Source organism: Neofelis nebulosa, chromosome 11 (genome assembly GCF_028018385.1).
Source record: "Neofelis nebulosa isolate mNeoNeb1 chromosome 11, mNeoNeb1.pri, whole genome shotgun sequence".
Taxonomy (NCBI): domain Eukaryota; kingdom Metazoa; phylum Chordata; class Mammalia; order Carnivora; family Felidae; genus Neofelis; species Neofelis nebulosa.
In genome coordinates this window covers 59,720,047-59,741,219 of record NC_080792.1, presented here as the reverse complement: position 1 = coordinate 59,741,219, position 21,173 = coordinate 59,720,047, and the positions used below count along the sequence as shown (strand labels likewise).

At 48.1% G+C, this 21,173-nt stretch overlaps 2 protein-coding genes across 7 annotated transcripts in view; one reads left to right on the top strand and one right to left on the bottom strand.

Moving 5' to 3' along the window:
- The window catches only part of PPP4R1 (protein phosphatase 4 regulatory subunit 1), a 66,299-nt gene extending 64,298 nt beyond the window's left edge, over positions 1-2,001 (top strand). For all 5 annotated transcript variants that reach the window (XM_058692704.1, XM_058692703.1, XM_058692702.1 and 2 more), the window contains one exon: positions 852-2,001. In XM_058692704.1, coding sequence (XP_058548687.1) covers positions 852-1,015 — 164 coding nt within the window. In that variant the 3' untranslated portion in view covers positions 1,016-2,001. The remainder of the gene's footprint in view (positions 1-851) is intronic.
- A 13,768-nt stretch (positions 2,002-15,769) lies between these two features.
- Positions 15,770-21,173, bottom strand: part of RALBP1 (ralA binding protein 1) — a 49,193-nt gene continuing 43,789 nt past the window's right edge. For both annotated transcript variants that reach the window (XM_058692708.1, XM_058692707.1), the window contains 3 exons: positions 18,230-18,351; positions 17,862-17,985; positions 15,770-16,115 (listed from right to left, as the gene is read on the bottom strand). In XM_058692708.1, coding sequence (XP_058548691.1) covers positions 15,873-16,115; positions 17,862-17,985; positions 18,230-18,351 — 489 coding nt within the window. In that variant the 3' untranslated portion in view covers positions 15,770-15,872. The remainder of the gene's footprint in view (positions 16,116-17,861; positions 17,986-18,229; positions 18,352-21,173) is intronic.

Sequence of the window (21,173 nt, the reverse complement as noted above, 5' to 3'; positions counted from 1 at the left end):
GAGTCTAATAAAAGAATATATTTGTAAGTTGTTAATGGAGGTTCCCCCTAGAAAGGACCTAGATTAGAGGACAGGGACTTTTGGCCTTTCTGCTCTAGTTGCATTTATTTTATAATTGCAAACTTACTGTTTGAAAAATTGGATAGTCACTTAAGACATTATGAAAAATTACCGTCTTTAGTCGGCCCCAATTGACATCTGTTACTGTGTTTGGGGCTAGGAGGCATGTTTGTGTTTCCCCCTCCTCTTCATTAGACAAAAGACAGATGCCCCCTAGGAGTTGCTTTGCTGCAAATCCTAATAAGCTGCTCAGGATTTCACTTGTTTTATTGTAATCCTCCTAAAATACCTAATAAATATCATTTAAACGCATGAACTCATGAATGAAGCACAGAAAGAGGTTTGTAATAGGTTTATAAGAATACGGGTAAATGAATACTGTTTCTTTTTTGTCCTTTAGAATCCAGTTCAATTGTTTTAGGAGCAATTATAGGGAAATGGCTAGAGAAGACTGGCTTTCAGTCTGCATGTATGATTGGTATTTGGGGTGTTTTTCCTGAGCGGGTGAATAGCTGTCACAAGTGTAAGTTTTAACATATTAGCTTAGCACCGCTCAGCCTGTTAGTCCATTCTAAAAACAATCAAGATGAACCTTCTGACTCTCTAACGTTTGGGGAGTCTTTTCATATCACGCGAATCGGTTTGGATTACTGCGTATAATTCAGCATGGCTTGTGTTTATACTCGGAGAAGTTAGGGTTTTGACGAAGAACTTACAGTGTACTTGTACTTGATAAAACTGACATGTCCATAAAACCGATTTCATTTGTAATCTGCCCTTTGCATTTCCAGAATATTTCTTAACCTCTGCCAGCTGTCATCAGGAGGCCGTAGAACAAACCATCATGGCTCTTCAGATGGATCATGACAGTGACGTCAAGTATTTCGCAAGCATCCATCCCGCCAGCACCAAAATCTCTGAAGATGCCATGAGCACCGCTTCCTCAACCTACTAGAAAGCTTGAACCTCGGTGTCCTCCTGCTTCCTAGGGAGCCACAGGCTGACAGGCACTCCACACGTGTGTGATCTGGGACAGCCTCTGGGAGGAGGAGAGACCTTCCTCTCTTGCAGACTTAATTGCAGGTGCAAGTTGCCTACACTGATGCCAGGGATTTTAAGAGTCAAGAGAAAGTACAGTAAACACTATTATCTTATCTTGACTTTAAGGGAAAATAATTTCTCAGAGGATTATAATTGTCACCGAAGCCTTAAATCCTTCCGTCTTCCTGACTGAATGAAACTTGAATTGGCAGAGCATTTTCCTTATGGAAGGGAGGAGATTCCCAGAGACCTGCATTGCTTTCTCCTGGTTTTATTTAAATAGGTGGAGTGGCAGCCAGAAGGCGGCTGTGAGCCGGGATGCGAAAGAGACCTTCAGTATTAGCCCTGTGTCCACGCAGGCAAGGACCTGTCGGTTCTGTGGCCCTCTGCCCAGTCCGCCCTAAGTGTGAATAGTTTTTGACGTGTGTAAATGGGAAAGGAGATTTTCGGGGGTTTCTCCTAAGGGCTTGATGCTAACACTAAAGTAGAATCCGATTTTAACTCTTAAATGCAGCATATTGCTGTGCACATTTACAGAACGTTGGCCAAGTATCTGTGTCCTGATTCTCTTCATGCTGGTCATGACCTGAAGGAGTTTATTGGCACGTGTGCTGTGTGTCAGGTGTTTTTACCTTGATCACGACCGGCTGTGAGGTGCGGCTTTCCTTCACGCGCTGCACACGCCTGTAACCACTCTGGGGAGTGCTGCCGTCTTTAATCATGCTGTTTAACCTGTTGTGGCACAAGTTCTCTTGTCCAAATAAAATTTATTAATGAGATCTATAGAGAAAGATGTATACACTTCCGATTGTTTTCTAGGTGTCTGCAAATCCAATCTGTGACCTGTAGCAATGATTTAGTATAAAGTGGGGAAACTAGATTAAAATATTTGTCTTTTAAGTAGTTTAGTAATTTCTTTGCCATCCACACCTGCCACCCAGGGCCGGGCTCTGCTCTCGGCAGACAGCGTCGTGCACCGGGCACTTAGTGCTGAAGCTCTGTTTCCGGGAGAACATTCGGAGCCTCTGTGTTTCCGCGGAACAGGATAGTGAAACCCGCTCGTCCCGGGGCAGAGTGGTCTTGCGCTCCGATGAGAGCATGGAAGTGCCTTGTAGACATGTCTGTCGCTCTGATGGGCCCAGGTTGAAAGACCCTCGGCCCGAGTCCCTGCAGTGCCTGCGTGGGTGAGCTTTGGTTTTGGTGACTCAGCTGCCAGGGACTCCTCAGGGTTGCGGAAGCAGGACAGGCTCCCTTGAACCTTGTGCGTGGATCTGGGAATGTGTGGGCCGCTTTCTGTACAGATCATTACAAAGAAGCCTTGTGTTCCTTCACTCTCGCGTTAACAGCCCAGGAACGTAAATGTGAGCGAGTTCCACTGGGACAGAGGAGGCAGGAAGTACGCGGGTGGCATGTGAAGCGGGTGCCGAGGGCAGGGCTGTGGAGAACAGGAAGGTGATGAGGGGTCCGTGGGGCCTGGAGGGCGATCGGAGCAGAGATCGGAGGAGGGTGTGGCCTCGTTTGATGCAGCCGAATCTCTGGGGTGCGTGTTCCCTGATGCTAAGTTCTGGTCATACACTTGGCCCCCTAAACTTTCCGGTGCACAAACTACACCTGAAATTGTACAACTGCTGCAAGTGTACAACTGCAGTTCTACACAAACAGCAGCGTTTTCTTTTAAGCAGTGGCAGTAACAGCATGTTTTGGGGTAAAGAACTTGAACCCAGGGTAAGCTGACAAATGCAGCAGCCAGTTCTTCCTCGTGAGCCTTCCTGCTGCTGCCCGGTGCCGCGCTGAGGAACAGCAGCAGGTGCCCTGGGGGTCTCCAGGTGCCCCGGGGCCACGCTGGGATTCCACTCACGTCCATGGCAGTGCGTACAGAAGCCACCTGCACTGTTGAGCAGTGATGACAATGAAAGCAACCCGGTGTGGATAATCATTCAAGATAAGGAAAAGGCTGCAGGTGTCACCTCTTCGGCTCTCAACCGTATTTAGCCCCTGCAGCGGGCTGGCCGAGGCGTGGCTGGTCCTGCTTTGGGGCATGATGGAGAGTGGTGGCCGGGTCCCCAGGACAGCAAGGGCGCCCTCTCGGCTGACAGGATCTCCTAAGGGAGAAGAGTGGGCTTCCAAAGGCAGCACAAAACCAAGCAAATGAGTAAAGTTGACGACTCAGCAGTTCTTTGAAATCCTTGAGGAGGCAAAAACTACAAACCAGTTAATACTCCAACTAATTTCGTAAGAGAAAAATGAATAAAATAGTAATAATCACGTCCTCCTAGGTATTTAACGTGGGGTGGCCAATCTTAGAAGATATTCTGTGATCCTAGGACTTTTGAGGTAGGTCGACAAGGTGAAGAGGAAAATTGTGTTTTTCAAAAACTAGAGCTCGTTACTCAGCCAGTACAGTTGGTCATTGCCAGGCGCGTCTCCCGTCCTCGGCCCTCGCCTCCCCCACCAGGCAGGCTGGGAGCGTGCAGCATCCCCTTCTTCAGCCTCTGCCTGGTGCTCAGCGTCATGGTGCCGCACCTGACCTTGGCTGCCCCGCCCCTCGTCTGGGAGAAATCAGTGGGCGAGCTTCTGTGAGTTTTCAGAGCATCCCTTTACCCGGCCCCCAGGTCACCAGACTTATTTGCATAGTGGAATTTTGGCTGTGATCTTTGTCCTTAGGTCTTGGAGGTATTTCTGTGATGCCAGACCGCTCATTTTTCTAGAACCCTCTAGCTGAGTTGGCAAGTGCTGAGTTCCTGAGATCGTTTACCATGCACATGTCCTGTGAGCTGCCCACGCTGCCGGCACCCTGTCACGGAACGTCCGTCCAGGCGATTCTTAGTTTGCCGGGCAGGCAGTCGGGTGCACGGTGTGTTACTGATCCTTCCCACACCTGTTGGGTCCGTGCCCCACTTCACACTGGGTGAATCTGTTTCCTGGCAGACTGGCAGCTGAATACACCCAAGGAAGCAAGTCGAGAATCTGCCCTCTCCGGCGTCAGGGGAACACGGGTGTCTGAAACGGCAGGCGTGGCATATTTGGGAAGCCTCAAGGAGCAATACTTCACAGAGACAGCTCCAAGGAGGGGGTTTCGAGAGGGGGCAGCGGGGTTTGAAAGTGACCATCTATAGGAAAAAGCGCAGCTCAGGCTCTGGGACGCTCGCGATTGTTTCCTTGTATGGTAATGTTTCCGTGCAAGATTCCAGGAGACAGAAGGAATGAGTGATGGGAGGAAAAGAAATTCCCAGCAACTTGAAACCATGCAAGCGGCCTCTTTACGATTAATAATCTTCTGACTCAAACCAGAGGAAAAGAAGGTGAGTCTGGAAATCATGTGAGTAAGCAGGACTCTGTGGTTCTATTGTATTTGTGAATTCCCTCTTGAGCCTTTCTAAAGTCCTCATACCAGATGGAGAAGGTCAAGAGCAGGGCCACCTGGAGGGGTCGGTCGCTGGAGGAGGATGGCCGGGAAGGAAGGGGGCCCGGCTGCACCCGGCACTGGGACCTGCGGCCAGCAGGGTGGGGACCCTGCGTGGATGGAGGCCAGGCCCTTCCCTCTTGGTGTTCCTGACAGTTAAGTGACCTGGATGAGTCCGAGCCGGCAGAGTTTGCGTGCCTGCTGCTCCCTAGGAAACCAGGTGGTGGTTTAGGTGAGGGTAGGGTAGGGGAAAGAAGCCCAGTTCTCCGATTCTCCCACCAGAAACCCCAAATCTGAGGCCGTGTGATCCTTTGCGAATGGATGTTTTGACCCAGGGTAGGTGTTGGCCTTGAGAACATCTGCCCGTTCGTGAACACAAAAATTCGAACAGTGATACGTTTTGGTGAAGGAATTTCTGCAGTGAACTGCATCAAGGCCACATGAATTCTTTCATCTGTTTTCTATAGAGAAGAAACTAGTTTTAATCTTACAGAAACTGTTTTCCTTAAGCATCCTTTTCTTGGAAAGTCGGACGGCGAGCGTCCCGTTCAGGGATCAGATTTTATTCCACGCAGCGTTTTACACCGCTGTCACAGGTTTATTTCCAAGGCTTATTCAAGTCAAATTTTCCCGATATAAACGTGGCAAGATCGGATACTTGGAGTTTCTAGTCAGAGAGTTTAGCCTCTGAATCTCTCAGCCTGACCAGCTGTACTTCGTGTCACGATGCCAGCAGTTACTGACTGGACACAATGCACGTATTGGGTCATGCCTGTCGGTGTTCCGTGAGGAAGCCGTGAGCGGTTCTTGTCGGGTGGCCGAGGAAACTGTCACCGCTCTTGTCCCTGAGAGATGGCGGAGCCTGGAGCTCACCAGTAGCCCAGTGCCCTGGGGAGGTACGAGTTTGGGAAGGAAAGTATCGGAGGACAGGAACGTTACCTACTCAGTGACGGACAGGAGGAAAGCGGGCCAGCTTCTCCCGGGGCACAGTCTCACTTGGCTCTTTCTTCTCCGTTCCAGGGAGGCCATGCCCGCTGCCATTTAACCTCTGGTGCCGCCACAGCAGGGATTTGCCCCCTCGGCGGGACACCCACCCTCCCCCTGGCGGGAAAATTCTCAGTGCGGTGTGGTCCGTGTGTGTGTATCGTAAGGCCGCCAGCTGGCTTGTTTTGGACAGCCATTTATTCTGAGATTTTTCTGGCGGTTTTGTTTGGTTCTGGCTTCTAAATATGGCTGGTAGGGGCGCCTGGGTGGCCCGGTTGGTTCAAGTCCGACTCTGGCTCAGGTCGTGATCTCACGGTTTGTGGGATCGAGCCCCACGTCGGGCTCTGCACGGAGCATGGAGCCTGCTTGGGAATCTCTGTCTCCCTCTCTGCACCCCCCCCCCCGCCTTCCGCCTTCAAACATTAAAAAGAAAAGGGTTGAGTATTTGATACTTAGTCCGTTTCCTCAGTTGCCAACCAGCGCATTCATGTGTGTGGCGGTGCCCACGGGGTGCCTGGCCATCAGGCAGGCATCACGGCCACAGTGGCTGCAACGGCAGCACCAGACACAGCTGGTAGGCAAGCCTGAAGCCCAGGAAGAGCCAGCCCTCCTGCAGGTGACCGGGATCGGCGAGGGTCAGCCAGGGGCAGGATGGCGGGACGGGGAGGCTGTGTCCTCCAGTGGCCCCAGACTGTTCCGCTCGCCTCACCCACCGTCTTCCCGTCTGCTGCCTCCTTCTGTACATAAGTCCGCCCCCTGGTGGTCAGACCGTGAGCTTGCTCGGCGGGGCTGCCCGCTATCTTACATTGAAGGCAAAGAGCCAAACGTGGTCAGTCCTGAAACCGTCCTTCCCTCCCCAGTTCCACCTACTTGGTAGCGTCAGCACTTCCGCATTTTCTCCACGTTTCTTCAGTACACCGAGGCCCCTCTGTTCCCCTCAAGCCAGAACGGCCCTGGCCTGTGCAGCACTCAGGGTCTCTGTTACCTTCCGCAGAGGCGTGAGCAGCCCCGTCGCTAGTTAGCGCACTGAGGTGGGCTGACCAGACAAAAAATAAAAATACAGGAGAGGAGAGAAAAGCCAGGACACCCTTATTCAAATATCTGTCACTGTTGATATGAAAGTAAAACGGAACCAGGACGTCTGCACTTCAACGGCAACCTCACCAGAAGGTCAGCCTAAGTCAAAAGACCGGAGGCCCGGGAGCGAGACGGCATCACTCCTCACGGGGCTCTTCCGCCCGAGGAGCTGCCCTCGGACAGACGTGCCTGGGTGGCCCCACCTGCCAGTTCACGTTTCATTCCAGAGAACTCGCCACTCCTTCCGTGCTGCTGCTCCCTGCTAAGGAAGCAGACAGCAGATGTCACCGAGACCATCTTAACAGCAGCAAATGGTAGAATTTTCGGTGCGGCCTTTATCCCGAGGCTACAGACATGCTCCTGAAGAGGCAGCTCTTGCTTGCTCTAATTGGAATCCTCAGCAGTTTCCGGCCTGTGGGAGCTGGGCACTCCAGAGAATTGAGCCCGTCTCTCCCTCCCCCCGGGTCTATTTTGAGGCCATCGGAACTGGGCCCAGGATGCCTTCACAGAGGCTACTTCATTCCCTCTCACGGGTGTGTGGTGACGGCACACGCACGCTGTGGAGTCACTTACGTTAACCCCCACATCACCAAACCGAGACTCGGCTTAAAGTTTCAGCTTCTCCCAGAAATGGAATTGTAAGGTAGTGGACCCAGGCCATCCTGGGAAGACAACTTTGCAGTAACTGACCTGCTTTTTTGGCCCGTTACAACTTCTTTGTCCCTGTTCGCTGCAGCCTATAAAATCTCACTTCGTACAGTTCCTTAAACTCCCTTCTGTCTACTAGACGGGGTATTGCCTGATTCAAATCAGTTTTTGCCCCCCAAAATTTTTAACAAGCCTCAGTTTGTAACCGTTCTGGTGTCAGATGTGGGATCTGAAGGAGACACCCATCAGCCCCCAGGACCAGTGAGGAACCAGGCATAGGTACCCATCGAGCCCCTTGAGCTTGCTGCTTTCTGGTTGCCTTGGAGATGGTGGGTAAGTCTTTCTTAGCTCCGGCCCTTGCAGTTTTTGCTTCGTGAGCTTTCAGACTTTGAGCCTCTCCCCCCCCCATCCCCCCCACCCAGATTGGGTTTGACTTAACCAGAATGGATCCAGATTTAACTAGGTCCAGGCTGAAAACTGGATTGTATCCAAGGTCAGACTAGGTCCAAGTTGGAAACCGGACTGGGTCTGGGGTCGGACTAAGTCTAATTTAGCGGGACTGGGTCGTGTGAGGCCTCAGAGGAATAAAATCTGCTGTGAGGCCGAACAAACAGGTTTACCTTACCAAGGATAATCTCGAGTTACATAGTGGCCACAGTGGACTTTTAACCTAGCTAAGCTTACCCATTTATGGCATGCCTAGAGAAAAATGGGTCTCAGCCAAGCGCTCACCATTAAAAGTAGAGGAAAATTATTTTTCCTCGTCTACGGTTTCTGGTGAGCAGGAAGAGACCTGGTGGAACAACGCACTTACTGCAGCCAGGATCCTGGGGAAACTGGCAGAAGCCAGCGAGCTGTGAGAATTCTTACCAGTCAGCGCTCCCGTGTCTCTGTGGTGCCTGGTCCAGAGAGGAAGGTAAAATGTTACTGTGTCCCTCCCTCCCTTTCTTCCCAAATTCAGACCGGCAGGCAAGAAGCATTTGTAAGAATTAGACCTTCTGGGGCGCCTGGGTGGCTCAGATGGTTAAGCATCTGACTCTCGATTTCCGCTCAGGTCACCATCTCACAGTTCATGAGATCGAGCCCCACGTCAGGCTCAGTGCTGACAGCATAGAGTCTGTTTGGGGTTCTGTCCTTTCCCCCCACCCCTTCTCTCCACCCCTCCCCTGCTTGTGTTTTCTCTCTCAAAATAAACATTAAAAAATAGGTCTTTGAACTGTAACTTGGAATTTGCTTTCCACTACCCATTGGTTATCGATCCTTTCTCTCCCATGGACAGTTAAGTTGCCTCATTGTCTCATTTTGTATCCACAGAACTTAGCTTGTCGACTTTCAGGATGGGGACCCCAAAAGTATGGCTGGACAAAAATGTGGGTTACACTCTCCCTTTGGGGCTAGGGTCCAAACCTCAACCTCTGTTGCCAACTCTCAGGGGAATTGTCTCTTCTGGCTGTCTTTAGGATAATCAGACGGTAATATCTTTTGCACCTTCTTTGGGGATACCTCTTGTGTCCATGGGGTTGTTCAATACTGACAGGAATATTTATTGTCTCAGCTAAAACCCGACAAGCTATCTGAAAGAATTCTTTTAATTAGCTAAATGGCCAGAAGTTGGCCAAACTGGAAGCTGATATTCAGAGCCTGATAGGAACTTGTTTAGGCCTTCTCCCCAAAGTTAACCTGAAACTATAGGTCCTGAAGGAAAGAAAAATATTCTGAAGTCTGTGGAAGTGTTTACTAAAACATTCCAAAGACACAGAGCTCTAAAACTAGAAAGTAGGAATCTTGATTTCCATCTTAATTGAAGATCTTCTCCCTGATGTAAAAGGAGAAAATTGTAGGCACCCGGGTGGCTCAGTCGTTTGAGTGTCTGGCTTTAGATTTTGGCTCAGGTCATGATGTCAGGGTTGTGGGATCAAGCCCCACATGCTGAGCATGGAGACTGCTTAAGATTCTGTCTCCCTCTGCCCCTCTCCCCACTTGTAGTCTCTGTCTCTAAGGGAAAAAAAAAAAAAAGGCAAATTGAAGATAATATAGTTGGGGGCACCTGGGTGGCTCAGTCGAACATCCAACACTTGATTTCAGCTCAGGTCACATCCCAGGGTCGTGGGAGCAAGCCCTGAATCAGGCTCTCCAGCTGATCATGGAGCCTGCTTGGAATCCTCTCTCTCTGCCCCCACCCCATCCCACCCGCCACTCACACTCTAAAAACAATTTTTTTTAAAAAGATAATGTAGTTGGATGGGTGGGGCAGCCTCTTGGTATCATTCTGATTGCAACCCAATTCTTTAAGGAATTCAAAACAACCGTACTTCTGGTGCCTGGCTGGCTCAGAAAAGTGAGCGGCTCAATCTCAGCGTCATGGGTTCAAGCCCCACACTGGGTGTAGAGATTGCTAAAACCAAACTTTAAAAAATAAATAAAAACATGTTTGCCTTACAGATTGAGCCTTCACAAGACTAGAAACGTGGCTCTGAAGCAGTCTAAAGCTCACCTGTCATTTTCATGAACCCTAAAACCGCCCCCCTTCACCTCAGAAGTCCTGCAGGTATTGTGAAAGATGCGGACTTAGGGAACAAAAGTCCTTCTCAGCGGAACTTGCATTCATTCTCTGTGCCTTTGAGATGGAAGAGTTCTCTACCTGGTCTCCCCGATGTAATGCTTGTCAGGAAAGAAAACTATTTTAACATCTTCTGCACAGATATTAGTGAAAAGCTTAAGCCATCTGAGCAGGTAACCTTAACTTACTCCATTCTGCCAGAAACAAAATCTGGTTCTTTTGTAAACTAGTGAGTTTTGTATTATTTAGCTATCTGGGCTTAAATCTTAAAATGAAAGCTACAAGATCTGTTTGCATCTGTAGGTTTATGTATGTCAATGTATGTTATAAACGTGATTTCTTTTTTAGCTCCAAAAGGTGTTGCCAAAATTAATTTGTAAAGAGCCCTATTTAATTGGCTTAAAGACAGACAAATATTATGTAAATCAAGTATCCTCTCAGAAATACAGGAACTAACCCAAATGATTTTCTAGTTCATGTGATCTAGGATAATCTTCAGTAAATAAAAGCTAGTTTAAGTTTGCTGGTTTAACTCAAAAGGCATGTCTTTAGAGTTACTAACATTAAATATAATGTGTACGTGTAACTTTTATTCTACCTTAGTTTACTTAAACATCAAATAAGCTCACATTATCTCTGTTACCGATTTTGTCAGCAAGAAAGAAAAGATGGTGGTTAGCTGCTTAATATCAGGAAAATTTCAATGACTGGTCTAAATTGTTAAGGGCAAATGAATTAAAATAGATGCAAGATAAAACTTTATAAATGAACTTTTCAACAATTGTGCTTTTTGGTATGTCTACTTAAAAGTAGTTTTCAAAATCTTTTTGGTAACTTGAAGCCTTAAAGTTATACTGAGGATAATGGATATTCATGGAGTATCTAGATCACTTTCCAAATAAGATAAAAATACCAAAACATTGACTCAACAAAGGTTTTAACCACTTTGGCTTCCTTTTACAGAGTTGGTGAAGACATTCGGATCTATCAGTAAACCCGTTTTTGTGCTGCATTGGAAATTTTACCAAGAGAAAGAATATGCTTTTAGCAACTTTGAAAATGTATTTATAAATTTGCCAGTCCACAGAATGCAGGCTTTACGGTCCACATTTGCTTACTACTTAGTTTTCACTAGGAATGAAAGATCTAAGGCTTCCAAGTTCTTCTCAATGTGTGTAATTAAAGCTACTTAGAAATTGTAAGGGCAGAAGGAAACATCTGTGTATGGAAAATAGGTAAGGAAAGTAAAATGATTGGTTGAATTTTCCAGAATTAAAAGAGAAAACCTAGGACAAAATCTGAATGGATAGAAAAAAGTTGTAGAAGGTTTGTGGAAAGAGAATCTTGGCAGGATTTTACATGTGGTCAAGCTGGCTAAGATTGGAATAGACTTGTTAACGTTTTTTAAAAAATGAATTTTAATATCAAAAGTACACTGGTACAAAATTAGAATTTGGTTTTCTCTCCGTTAAAAGGACAAAGTTTTCTTAGATTATTGGTCTGCTACTAATAACCTCAGCAACTGCTGCAAAGGTTGTTTTGTGGTTCTTTTTTTAACCTTTGGATAGCAAAGATTGTTTTCTTTCCCAAATACATTACTGTGCTTTCTACAGTCTTATATCAGGTCTTTGATTACTTAAGAAAATCCAGTCTTTGTCATACTGAGAAAGCTAACTTTTGTTCACCTGTATTTACCTTTTCTATATTTACCGTAACATTTTTTTTTTAATTATAAAGTTTTATTTTTTGAGAGACAGAGAGCATAAGCAGGGGAGGAGCAGAGAGAGGGAGACACAGAATCCAAAGACAGCTCCAGGCTGAGCTGTCAGCACAGGATCCGACGTGGGTCTCGAACCCACGAACATGAGATCATGACCTCAGCCAAAGTTGGATGCTCCACTGACTGAGCCACCCAGGCCAGGCGCCCCTACCTTAATGTCTTTTATTGCCACTTTTGTTATACAATTATTTCATAATTATCTGTTACCCTGTTTAATCAACTGTTCAAATCTTTTAACATTTTCTTAAAATTCTCAATAGTCTTTTTAACTTTAAACTAGCTTGAGATTTATCCCAGAGGGCTCCTGGAAGATTTCAAAGGCTGTCTCTCATTAATTTAACATGTTCAAATATGTAGGAAGCGCTGTCAAATGCTTTGGGTTTGTGTGTATAGTAAACCTCAGGTTATATGTGCGTGGATGTACCAGGAAACCGAAGTTTCTAGAGATCTGTCAAAGCTCTCAATGTCCAGTTATTACCCTAAATGATCGTATGCCACAGAATTAACTCCACTTCCTTCTCCGGTGAACCCGTCGGCTCCTTAAGCACGGGCCCGTTGAAGTCTTCTGTCATTTACAAACAGTTGCTCTACTCCGATGCTTCTGTAACAGTGAGATTCGTGGACAGGCCCCGCCAGATACTCTGTGCTGCCAAACTACAAGGCGTTGAACCCTGGGTGTTTATTTCACAAGATGGCCCCACCTGACATCCAGTCCTGTGCAAATGCTGGAGACCTCAAGATAAAACTGACCAGGAAGGCAAGTAGCCGTCATCGAGCCAACATCATCCCAAGACACAGGGCCAAGAGTGTTTCCTTCTACTCCCCCTTCCCTCTCTGGCCATCCTTTTCCCAATTCTTACATCATGAAGGTCTTTAGGATTCTTTTCTTCGGCCTTTTTTGCCTTGCCTCTGGCCCAGAAAGTTCTCTCAAGCGGGTAATCGCATCCAAACAACTGTGGGATTTGCCACGATGCTGGTGAGCCTATAGTTCTGTCCATCACAAATGTCTCTCTGATTCCCGATGCCTCAGTTTCTCTGGAACAAGCTCAGCCCCCTCAATCCTGTCAGGCTCCCTAACCCTCAGGCTCCATCTCCCTGTCTCCAGTTAACCCCAAACCCGGGGGACCTTGCCTCCATGCTCTAGACAAAGAAACAGACACAAGATGTTGACTAGAATAAAACCACCTGAGCAGCCTACAGATCCAGAAATTAGACTGGCCTTCATGGCTGTCAGCTGTCCAGTCCCGAGCCACAGACTCAAACCAGAATTTCCAGGAGGCGTAATCGATTCCAAATTTACGTCCTTCAACAGATTCCCCTACTCACTGTGCTAAGTGCAAATGAAGCTATGATCAGGAACCTCTCCTGAACTCTGAAGATACTGAAGAATCTGCCGCTAAAGCAATTAGCTGCCCAATGACAACAAAAAACCCTCAGCTCTCTCGCCAAAGATGAGCTCCATGATAGGAAAGCCCTCAGTTATCCGGCAGCTGAGCAAGGCGGTGTCTGTGCTCCCTGCACTTGGATCGACACTCATGTGAAGGTTGACACTCCAGCTACATGAGGTCTGTGTACAAGCCAACTGGCTTAAGTGACTCCTTCAAAACAAAATTTTTTAAAATTTTTATTTTTTTCTGGGGGGAGGGTAGAGAGAGAGAATCCCAAGCAGGCTCCACGCTGTCAGTGCAGAGCCCAATGCGGGGCTCGAACCCACAAACCATGAGATCATGACCCGAGCGGAGATCAAGAGTCGGCCGTTTGACCGAATGAGCCACCCAGGCAGCCCTTACGTGACTCCTTCGACAGGGAAATCTTTGTTGACTGACTTGGGTCTTGGGAACAAGGGCGCCGAAGTGCACTCCGGATAAGTGCGCTCAGCATTATCCTGCTTACGATCACAGTAGCTCCACGGTGCGCGGAATCTCTCAAAAGCTTTAACTGCGTGTCTGCAGCCACTAAGCACCATGCAAACTCCTTAAGATAGAACATGAGAAAAGGGACAGAGAATGACCAACTTAAAGACTGTGAACCCAACACCATGATCTGCAAAATGCTACAGAGATTTGGCAAAAACTGCAAGACCCTCAGAGTGATAGAGAGAAGCACTAATGCCTTATATTTTAATCACATCTCTCACGGCTGAGAGTCTCGAGTGGGGGGAATTATCAGAAACCAGACAAGAGGCCCAAAACAGTCGCTTATGCTAAGTCCCATGTCAGCAAACCACCACCGAATTACAGGTTCAGCTCTCCCGGCGATGGAATCTTAACCAGGAATGTCAGCCCCTAAAGGAAAGGGACTTCGCAATAACCGACGTGCCCTCCTGCCACGTTGGGCCGACTGACCTGCGCGACATTTTCGAAGGGCACGTTCCACTGTCCACAGGACGTCGCTCACAGAAGAAGCCGCAGACCCGATCCCGGTCAGCTGGCTGTGCAGACGTGCTCCCTCAGCAGGTAAGCACCTATTGGGAAGGAGCACAGTAAACCCTAGAAACCAGCAAGGGGCACCAAGTCCACCGGGGCGAGGAACACACGGAGAGTCCGAACAGAAGGTTAGTTCACTCTTGGAAGCAGTATCAGACCAACTCCTTGTCAGCCACAGGACGCTACTTCAAAGAAAGAAGGTGCACAAAAAAACAAGATGCTTTTGTTTGTTGGTTTGTTTTTCCTCAAATGGCTGTTGAATTTATTTGCTTGATCAATAATGGTCCTGGCAAAAATTAGTTAACGAATGCGGAGACAGTTGTAATGAAATACTAATTTTAAAAATCCATGACACCTTGATAGAAATTAGAGTTTACACAAACAAAAAAGAAACCTTCGATATTGCCAGCAAATATAAAATAAGTGTAATATGACCGACAGGACAGCAAGAAGGCTTTTATACGTTTATATTTGACACCTGACCATATTTTCAGTCACCATAATATCTTCTCTCCAGATTTAAAAAAATAGTATGCTGATTTCTATAACAAAGCTTTTTTTCGTACAAAAATCAAACAATGGCCAACAAGTCACAACAGTGCAATAGGTAGAGAATAAAAAACCGCATCGAACAGGTGCTGAAAATAAATAGTAACTAGGAGAGGACAGAGCCCTCGTGGGGGGTTTGTTTCCATCACCTTGAGTGCGTGGGGTTTATCTTCACAGCCATGAGAGCTGACCTACCTCACGGGTGCCATTTATTCAGACAGAGCGTCACTGAACAAAGGTGCCCGAGAGCTGACCTCCCAGATGCCTCAGTCACCGGAGAAGTTACAGAAGCAAGAAAACGGGGTCGGGGAATCACAGCTATCATTTAAAGGAAAAGTTTTTTTCTATTGCTCAATCTTGTCAATTGGGAGTCCGTCAGCAGGTTCACTGAGATCATAGGATACGGGTAATTGAACACTTTTGTTTAAGAGCATATATGGCTTATTCAGGCAAAGAGACTTTTACATTCCAGCCCAAGCAAGCAATCTAAGTCATCCTGTGTTTAATGGAAGATCAGTCACATGAGAAGATCTCCGGGTTAAGGAACCGGTCCTCTGTGTGGAGGCCTCAGGTCAGGCGGCTACCTCCGACCAACCCACTGAAAAGCATGTGATCACCGGCAGCGAGGAGCCCGCAGGAGCCTAGCGGCTGCTCCTACACGGGGGCCACGCTGCCCCGGGGCCAGCGGGCGGGCTCCACTGGCAGCTCTGTGACAGGTCAGGCCATCCGGTGACTCAGGTTCATGGACTGGTTTAGGGCCGTCAAAGGAGAGGGTGACAAGGGTGGGCAAAGGTAACCTCAGTAACAGCCATTCTGGCCAGTCAGGAAATCTGAGGCAGCTCCCCATTATAGAATCTGCACCGAGAAGGTGTAAAAGGCACAAGCAAGAGTGACTAGTAAGCAGAGATCCCGGAGGGTGACACTACGGGGCAATCCACAAGGCAGGAACAGGATTTACCTTGTTTGGCTCCACCCCCCCCCCCCCCCCCCCCACCACCGAGAGAAAGAGATCCTGATTCTGCTGTAATAAAAAAGCAAAGAAAGACGATTTTTGGTTTAAAAAGAAGCCACTCAAGGGTTAAAATAGTTTTAAGTTAACAAGGAAAATTAATCTTCAAATAAGCTGACACTATCTGGAAAACTCATCTGTCCCCTACAAGCCCACAATGCGTGCACTGCTTTGTCCTCCCGTGTAACCTGAGCCTGACGCGGAGAAGTCATACGTGTGAGAGAAGAAAGAGTCTGAGGAGAAAAGACATCTTTACAGAATGTACAGCACAGAGTTGTGCACTCTGACTCTCGGGATTACAGTAAGATGCACGGGTCTCGTTGGGTCTGGGCTGCTCAGATGGGCGTCTCCTTCCTGTCTCTGCTCGGCGACGGCTTGGCCTGCTCCTTAGCCGCTTTCGTCTCCGGGGCGCCGTCTCTGGGCGGCTGGCCGGCCCCGCGCCTCTCGGGCTCCTCGTCGTCCTGCCCTGGCGGCTCGGGCTTGGCTCGCTGCAGCTGAAGCAGGCGGAGCTGCACCCGCAGCTCGACGATGGCCTCTCGCTCTTCGTGAATTGCTTGATTCAAATGATTGTTCTTTATCTTGAGGAACGACAAAAGAACAGTCGTCACTTAAGCAAGAAGGTCCAAAGGAACAGATTCAGGAATAGAGAACAGTTAGCAAGGGTGTGCTACACAGCAATCTATTCTGTTTTAGTCAACTCAGTTGTGAGACTGGAGACAGGAACACGGATGTGCAAATGAGACACATCAACACCTCGACCCCGAATGCACAAAATTCAAGAACAAAACTGCTGCTAATTACAGAAGAGTGAACACATCTGGAAAACATAAATGTACCAAGAGAAAACAGTTCGCTTAATAATAATAAATATTTCAGTGTTTCAAGTAGGTGTATGTTTTGAACTGGCTCCTGACTAGCCCTTAAGTAAGCAGAAGATGAGAGGGACTCGACCAGCCACTAGAGGGGGACGTCAGAGACAGGATCAAATCCCAGATTTATCTCCAAAGTGAACGTCCTTTGTCTTTTGTGAATGGCATTACTTTACAGCTGAGCTGTGCTACTGAAGCAAAAACTACAGAAAACTATCAGTTCTAAATGATCCGTGTGCATTCAGCAAAGTCGAGGTAGCCAGACAGTAGCTAATCCCAGAACCCTAGAAACCTCCCTCGGTAGCAGGCTACTTACTGGCTGCACGGCGCACCCTCTCCTCTCTGTGCTGTGGCATTTCTACGCAGCCTGCGTTTCCCAGGCTCCCTTGCGGCTACCTACAGCCACGTGACTGTGCCTCTGCTAACAAGGTATGAGCGGAGGCCCTTAACCACCAGGCATCCTTGGATTCCTTCCCCCTTCCTGCTGAGAGTGGGCAAGACCTAAGGCCACTCTGGACCCCAAATGTTTTCCACGTGGGGGGAGGGCTTCCCGTGTGGAGGGTGGCAGACGTGCATGTCTGCCAGGGGAGGGACAGAACCGTCTTGTTCAAACCGCGAGAGTATCCTCTCTTACAGCGGCTACACCTAGATCCCAAGTACTACAATTCTGGAATAGATCTTCCTACTTAGGATTTTCATGTGGTCTGCCAAATGTTAGGAAAGCAAACTAAAGTGCCAACGGGAGGCCCTTGTAAAGAAGGGAAGCCACCTGGTGGCCCAGGCCTCAACCGCTGCTCTGCTTCTCCCACGACACACCCGTGGCCGTAGCCAGTGTCCTGGGACGTGGACCTTGGTGGGCAGCCCCTCGGAACTCTGTCCACGGGACTTCTGTGGGCGGCAGTTTTGTGCGGGATTCTATTTTCTATGCAGTGGGAGGCTGAGTGCACCGGGACGAGGGAAAGCAAGCCGTCGCCCTGTTCTTAGAGCAAGACGAGAAGGGCTCTCCTCTCTCAACCCCTGAGGTACATCTGGAGACAATGATTAATCTGGGGTAAGCAGGGGAACTCCGATCGCGACCACAGAAATCTCTTGCTTTTCACCACGCGGTTGCCTCCCCGATCCCTGGGGCCGACACACTGGCTGCTCCGAGGGTTAAGGGACAAGAGAAAGCTCTGTCCCCATTTTACCCACAGGAGAGTCAGGAGGCTTTTCGACCTCTTCCACCAGCATTGCTCTTTCTGCTCATCTCTGGGAACTGAGCCCAGATCTTTCGCAGCGGTTCGAGGGCAGTCGGGGCAGCCGCCACAGCCCAAGGACGCCCGCTGAGGCCACACTGTGCGGCGCGCCCGGCCGGCTCCGGTGAGACGTCCCCTCAACTCTCTCCTCAGCCTCCCGCTCGTTCCCACAGAAAGGAAGACCGCTGCTAAGGGAAACTTTCTGGAAGCCGGTGCTCACTTCTAGCTCCTCGTTCTGCCTCTGGAGGTCCTCCAGGATGATCTGCAGCTCCTCCTCGTCCTCGCTCTCGCTCTCGCTGTCGGAGGAGTACTCCTCGGTCTCGCTGCGGCCGTGCTGCTGGCGGCTGCGGGCGGGAGGCCGAGAGAGCCGGTGAGCAGAGGAGCGCGCTGCTGCCCTCCCGCCCTTCCTTCCCCTTCACCAGCGCTCCACGGGTCCACTCAGTGGAGCCACTTAGGAAGAAACGGTAAAGCTGACTGGTTCGGATGCCCAGTTCTTTTGCGTGGAAGTCTGAGAGCTGAAACAACTACGTGCGTTTTCCAGTAAACATTCCTGCGAACTTAAAACTAAGACCCTCTGCTTTCCTCTACCTCTGAATTTCAGCAATCTCAGCTCTGAGGCGTTCGATCTCTTCTTTTTCGGAGGCGATCTGTCGGCGCAGAAACTGCTCCATGGCTAGAAGCTCCTCCTGTTCAGTCAGGATCTCGTTCTCCTGAAATAATGACCACTGGTGAGCACCTTCGAGAGTATGAGTCTAGGGAATGTCACCTTTTTGGGGTCTCCTATGTTGCCTTAAATTCTTTAGCCCCATACGTAACACAAGTTATGGGAAAGCTTGTACTACAAAGCTTATAATCCTGTTTCCCTAACTAATGTCACGGAAAGGCTGAGAAAAAGTAGACTAAGTTATTTGGGAGGAATATCTAGATTTTTCCCAAGACAAAAAATGCCACCTCAGAATCCCCTGTCCTCAATTTGCAAAGGCTCCCGATGAACCAGTACCCTGGGCACAAAGGTCAAGTGACTGTCTGTTTTTGATTCCCAGTCCCTCCTGAATGCCTTTCTACTTCTCAGTAAGGACCTCTCTTATCTATTTCGGGGTCAAGATAGAACTAGGAAAAGAAGGACCCAGGAGATGCGCAGCTGGTGTATCACCCTAAAGCAAATCCTGGTAAAGGGAAAACATTCCAGATGAAATCTTTCCTCCTCACCAAAATCCACCGTCCTCCTCAACCCACGTCCCCAGAGATGATAAACAGTCAATATTCTGCTTTCACAGATATACATTTCTAAAACTGGATCACCAAAGGGAAGCTAACCCCTCCAACCTATGAGTCTAGAAATGAGTCTAGAAAAGAACCAAAGCAGACAAAATTTCAGAGGCAGAAATGTCAGGCTATGGAAAACAAGGAGTCGGAGGCAAGGGTCTACAGCATTTCCTTCTCAACTTCTAGGTATTGAAAGGATAAGCACCTGTGTTTGAACCTGAATGCCACTGGGGTCAAATTCTAGAGGGAAGTACTCAAAGCCTCCAGCAGGCACAAGCAAGCTCTCAGAGATGTAATATGCAGCGTTCCCTCCCCATGTGTTTCTAAACACAGATGCTTTCCCTTTACCCAGGGGACCCATTAAAGCTCATGTTCTGGGGGCGCCTGGGTGGCGCAGTCGGTTAAGCGTCCGACTTCAGCCAGGTCACGATCTCGCGGTCTGTGAGTTCGAGCCCCGCGTCAGGCTCTGGGCTGATGGCTCGGAGCCTGGAGCCTGTTTCCGATTCTGTGTCTCCCTCTCTCTCTGCCCCTCCCCCGTTCATGCTCAGTCTCTCTCTGTCCCAAAAATAAATAAAAAACGTTGAAAAAAAATTAAAAAAAAAAAAAAAAAAAAGCTCATGTTCTGAAAAATGTCAGACTGAAAAACTCTGAACTAAAGACATAATCTGGGACTTTATCCTGTCTTCAGGGGAAGAGCTGTATTCCTGCTAGGTAAAACAATGTCCTTCTCAGAAGTGAAAGAAAAGGGGGACGCCTGGGTGGCTCAGTTAAACGCCCAACTTCAGCTCAGGTCATGATCCTGCAGTTCATGGGTTCGAGCCCCACATCGGGCTCTGTGTTGACAGCTCAGAGCCTGCTTCAGATTCCGTGTCTTCCTCTCTCTCTGCCCCTCCCCCCACTAGCACTCTCACTTTCTCTCCCAGAAATGAATAAACATTAAAAAAAAAAAGTGACAGAAAAGGAATGGAACTTGTAAAGCTTTAGGTACCCCACACATGTGAATTTCTGGAAATACACGGACTGCCATCAGAACCTAGGACTTCATTTCTGGTTAACCTCTAGGAATTTCCAGAACAGAGTGAGGCTGACTTGAGAAATGCAGAGAGAAAGAAAGGAGCTCATTTCCAACTCTATGCCTGGAATACAGTAGGTACTCAAGAGCTATTTATCAAATCAATGAATGAATAATAAAGCAATTCATCTCCAACAAATGAGTTCACCCACAAAGAATAAAATGAAAATATCTAAACAGGTGTTATCAGCAACAACAATCAGATAAAATCTATACTGTTACATTTCAAGGATCCCAAACTTTGTGGTCAGGAAAAACACATTTTAAAATATTAAAAGTCTGGGCGCTTCCGTGGCTCAATCGGTTAAGTGTCTGACTCTTGGTTTCAGCCCATGATCACATGGTTCATGGGCTCAAGCCCCGCGTTGGGCTCTGTGCTGGCAGGGCAGAGCCTGCTTGGGATTCTCTCTCTCCCCCTCCCCCGCTCACTCACACACTCTTTCTCTCTCAAAATGAAAGAATAAACTTTCATTTTTTTTAAAGTGCCATCTCGGGGCGCCTGGGTGGCGCAGTCGGTTAAGCGTCCGACTTTGGCCAGGTCACGATCTTGCGGTCCGTGAGTTCGAGCCCCGCGTCAGGCTCTGGGCTGATGGCTCGGAGCCTGGAGCCTGTTTCCGATTCTGTGTCTCCCTCTCTCTCTGCCCCTCCCCCGTTCATGCTCTGTCTCTCTCTGTCCCAAAAATAAATAAAAAACGTTGAAAAAAGAAAAAAAATTAAAGTGCCATCTCATTAACATGAAACAAATTAATTACAACTCCCCTGTAAGTTATGGAAAACATTATAACTCAGACCTGTGTGTGGATAAAATGAGATCAAGCATCTAGAACAGTGTCCAGGAAGTGGCAGTCAGTAGAGGATAGTTTCTCCTGAACACTTCAGCAAACACCACATAAAAGTTAAAACCAACAAATACAACAGGCATGATCCCATTAAAGCCACTTAATCATCTTTCGAGTTTCTTTAAAAGACTCACACCTATAATATATGAGGACCATTTAGAGTCTTGCAACACACTCTTGAAGGACCAACGGGTCAAAGAAGAAATCAAATATCTAGAGATGAATGAAAGTAGAAACACAACGTGTCAAAACTACAGGATGAAGTAAGAGCAACTCGAAGAGGGAAGTTTATGGTGATAAATGCCTTCATTAAGAAAAAAGAAAGATCTCAAACAACGTATCTTTACAGCTGAAG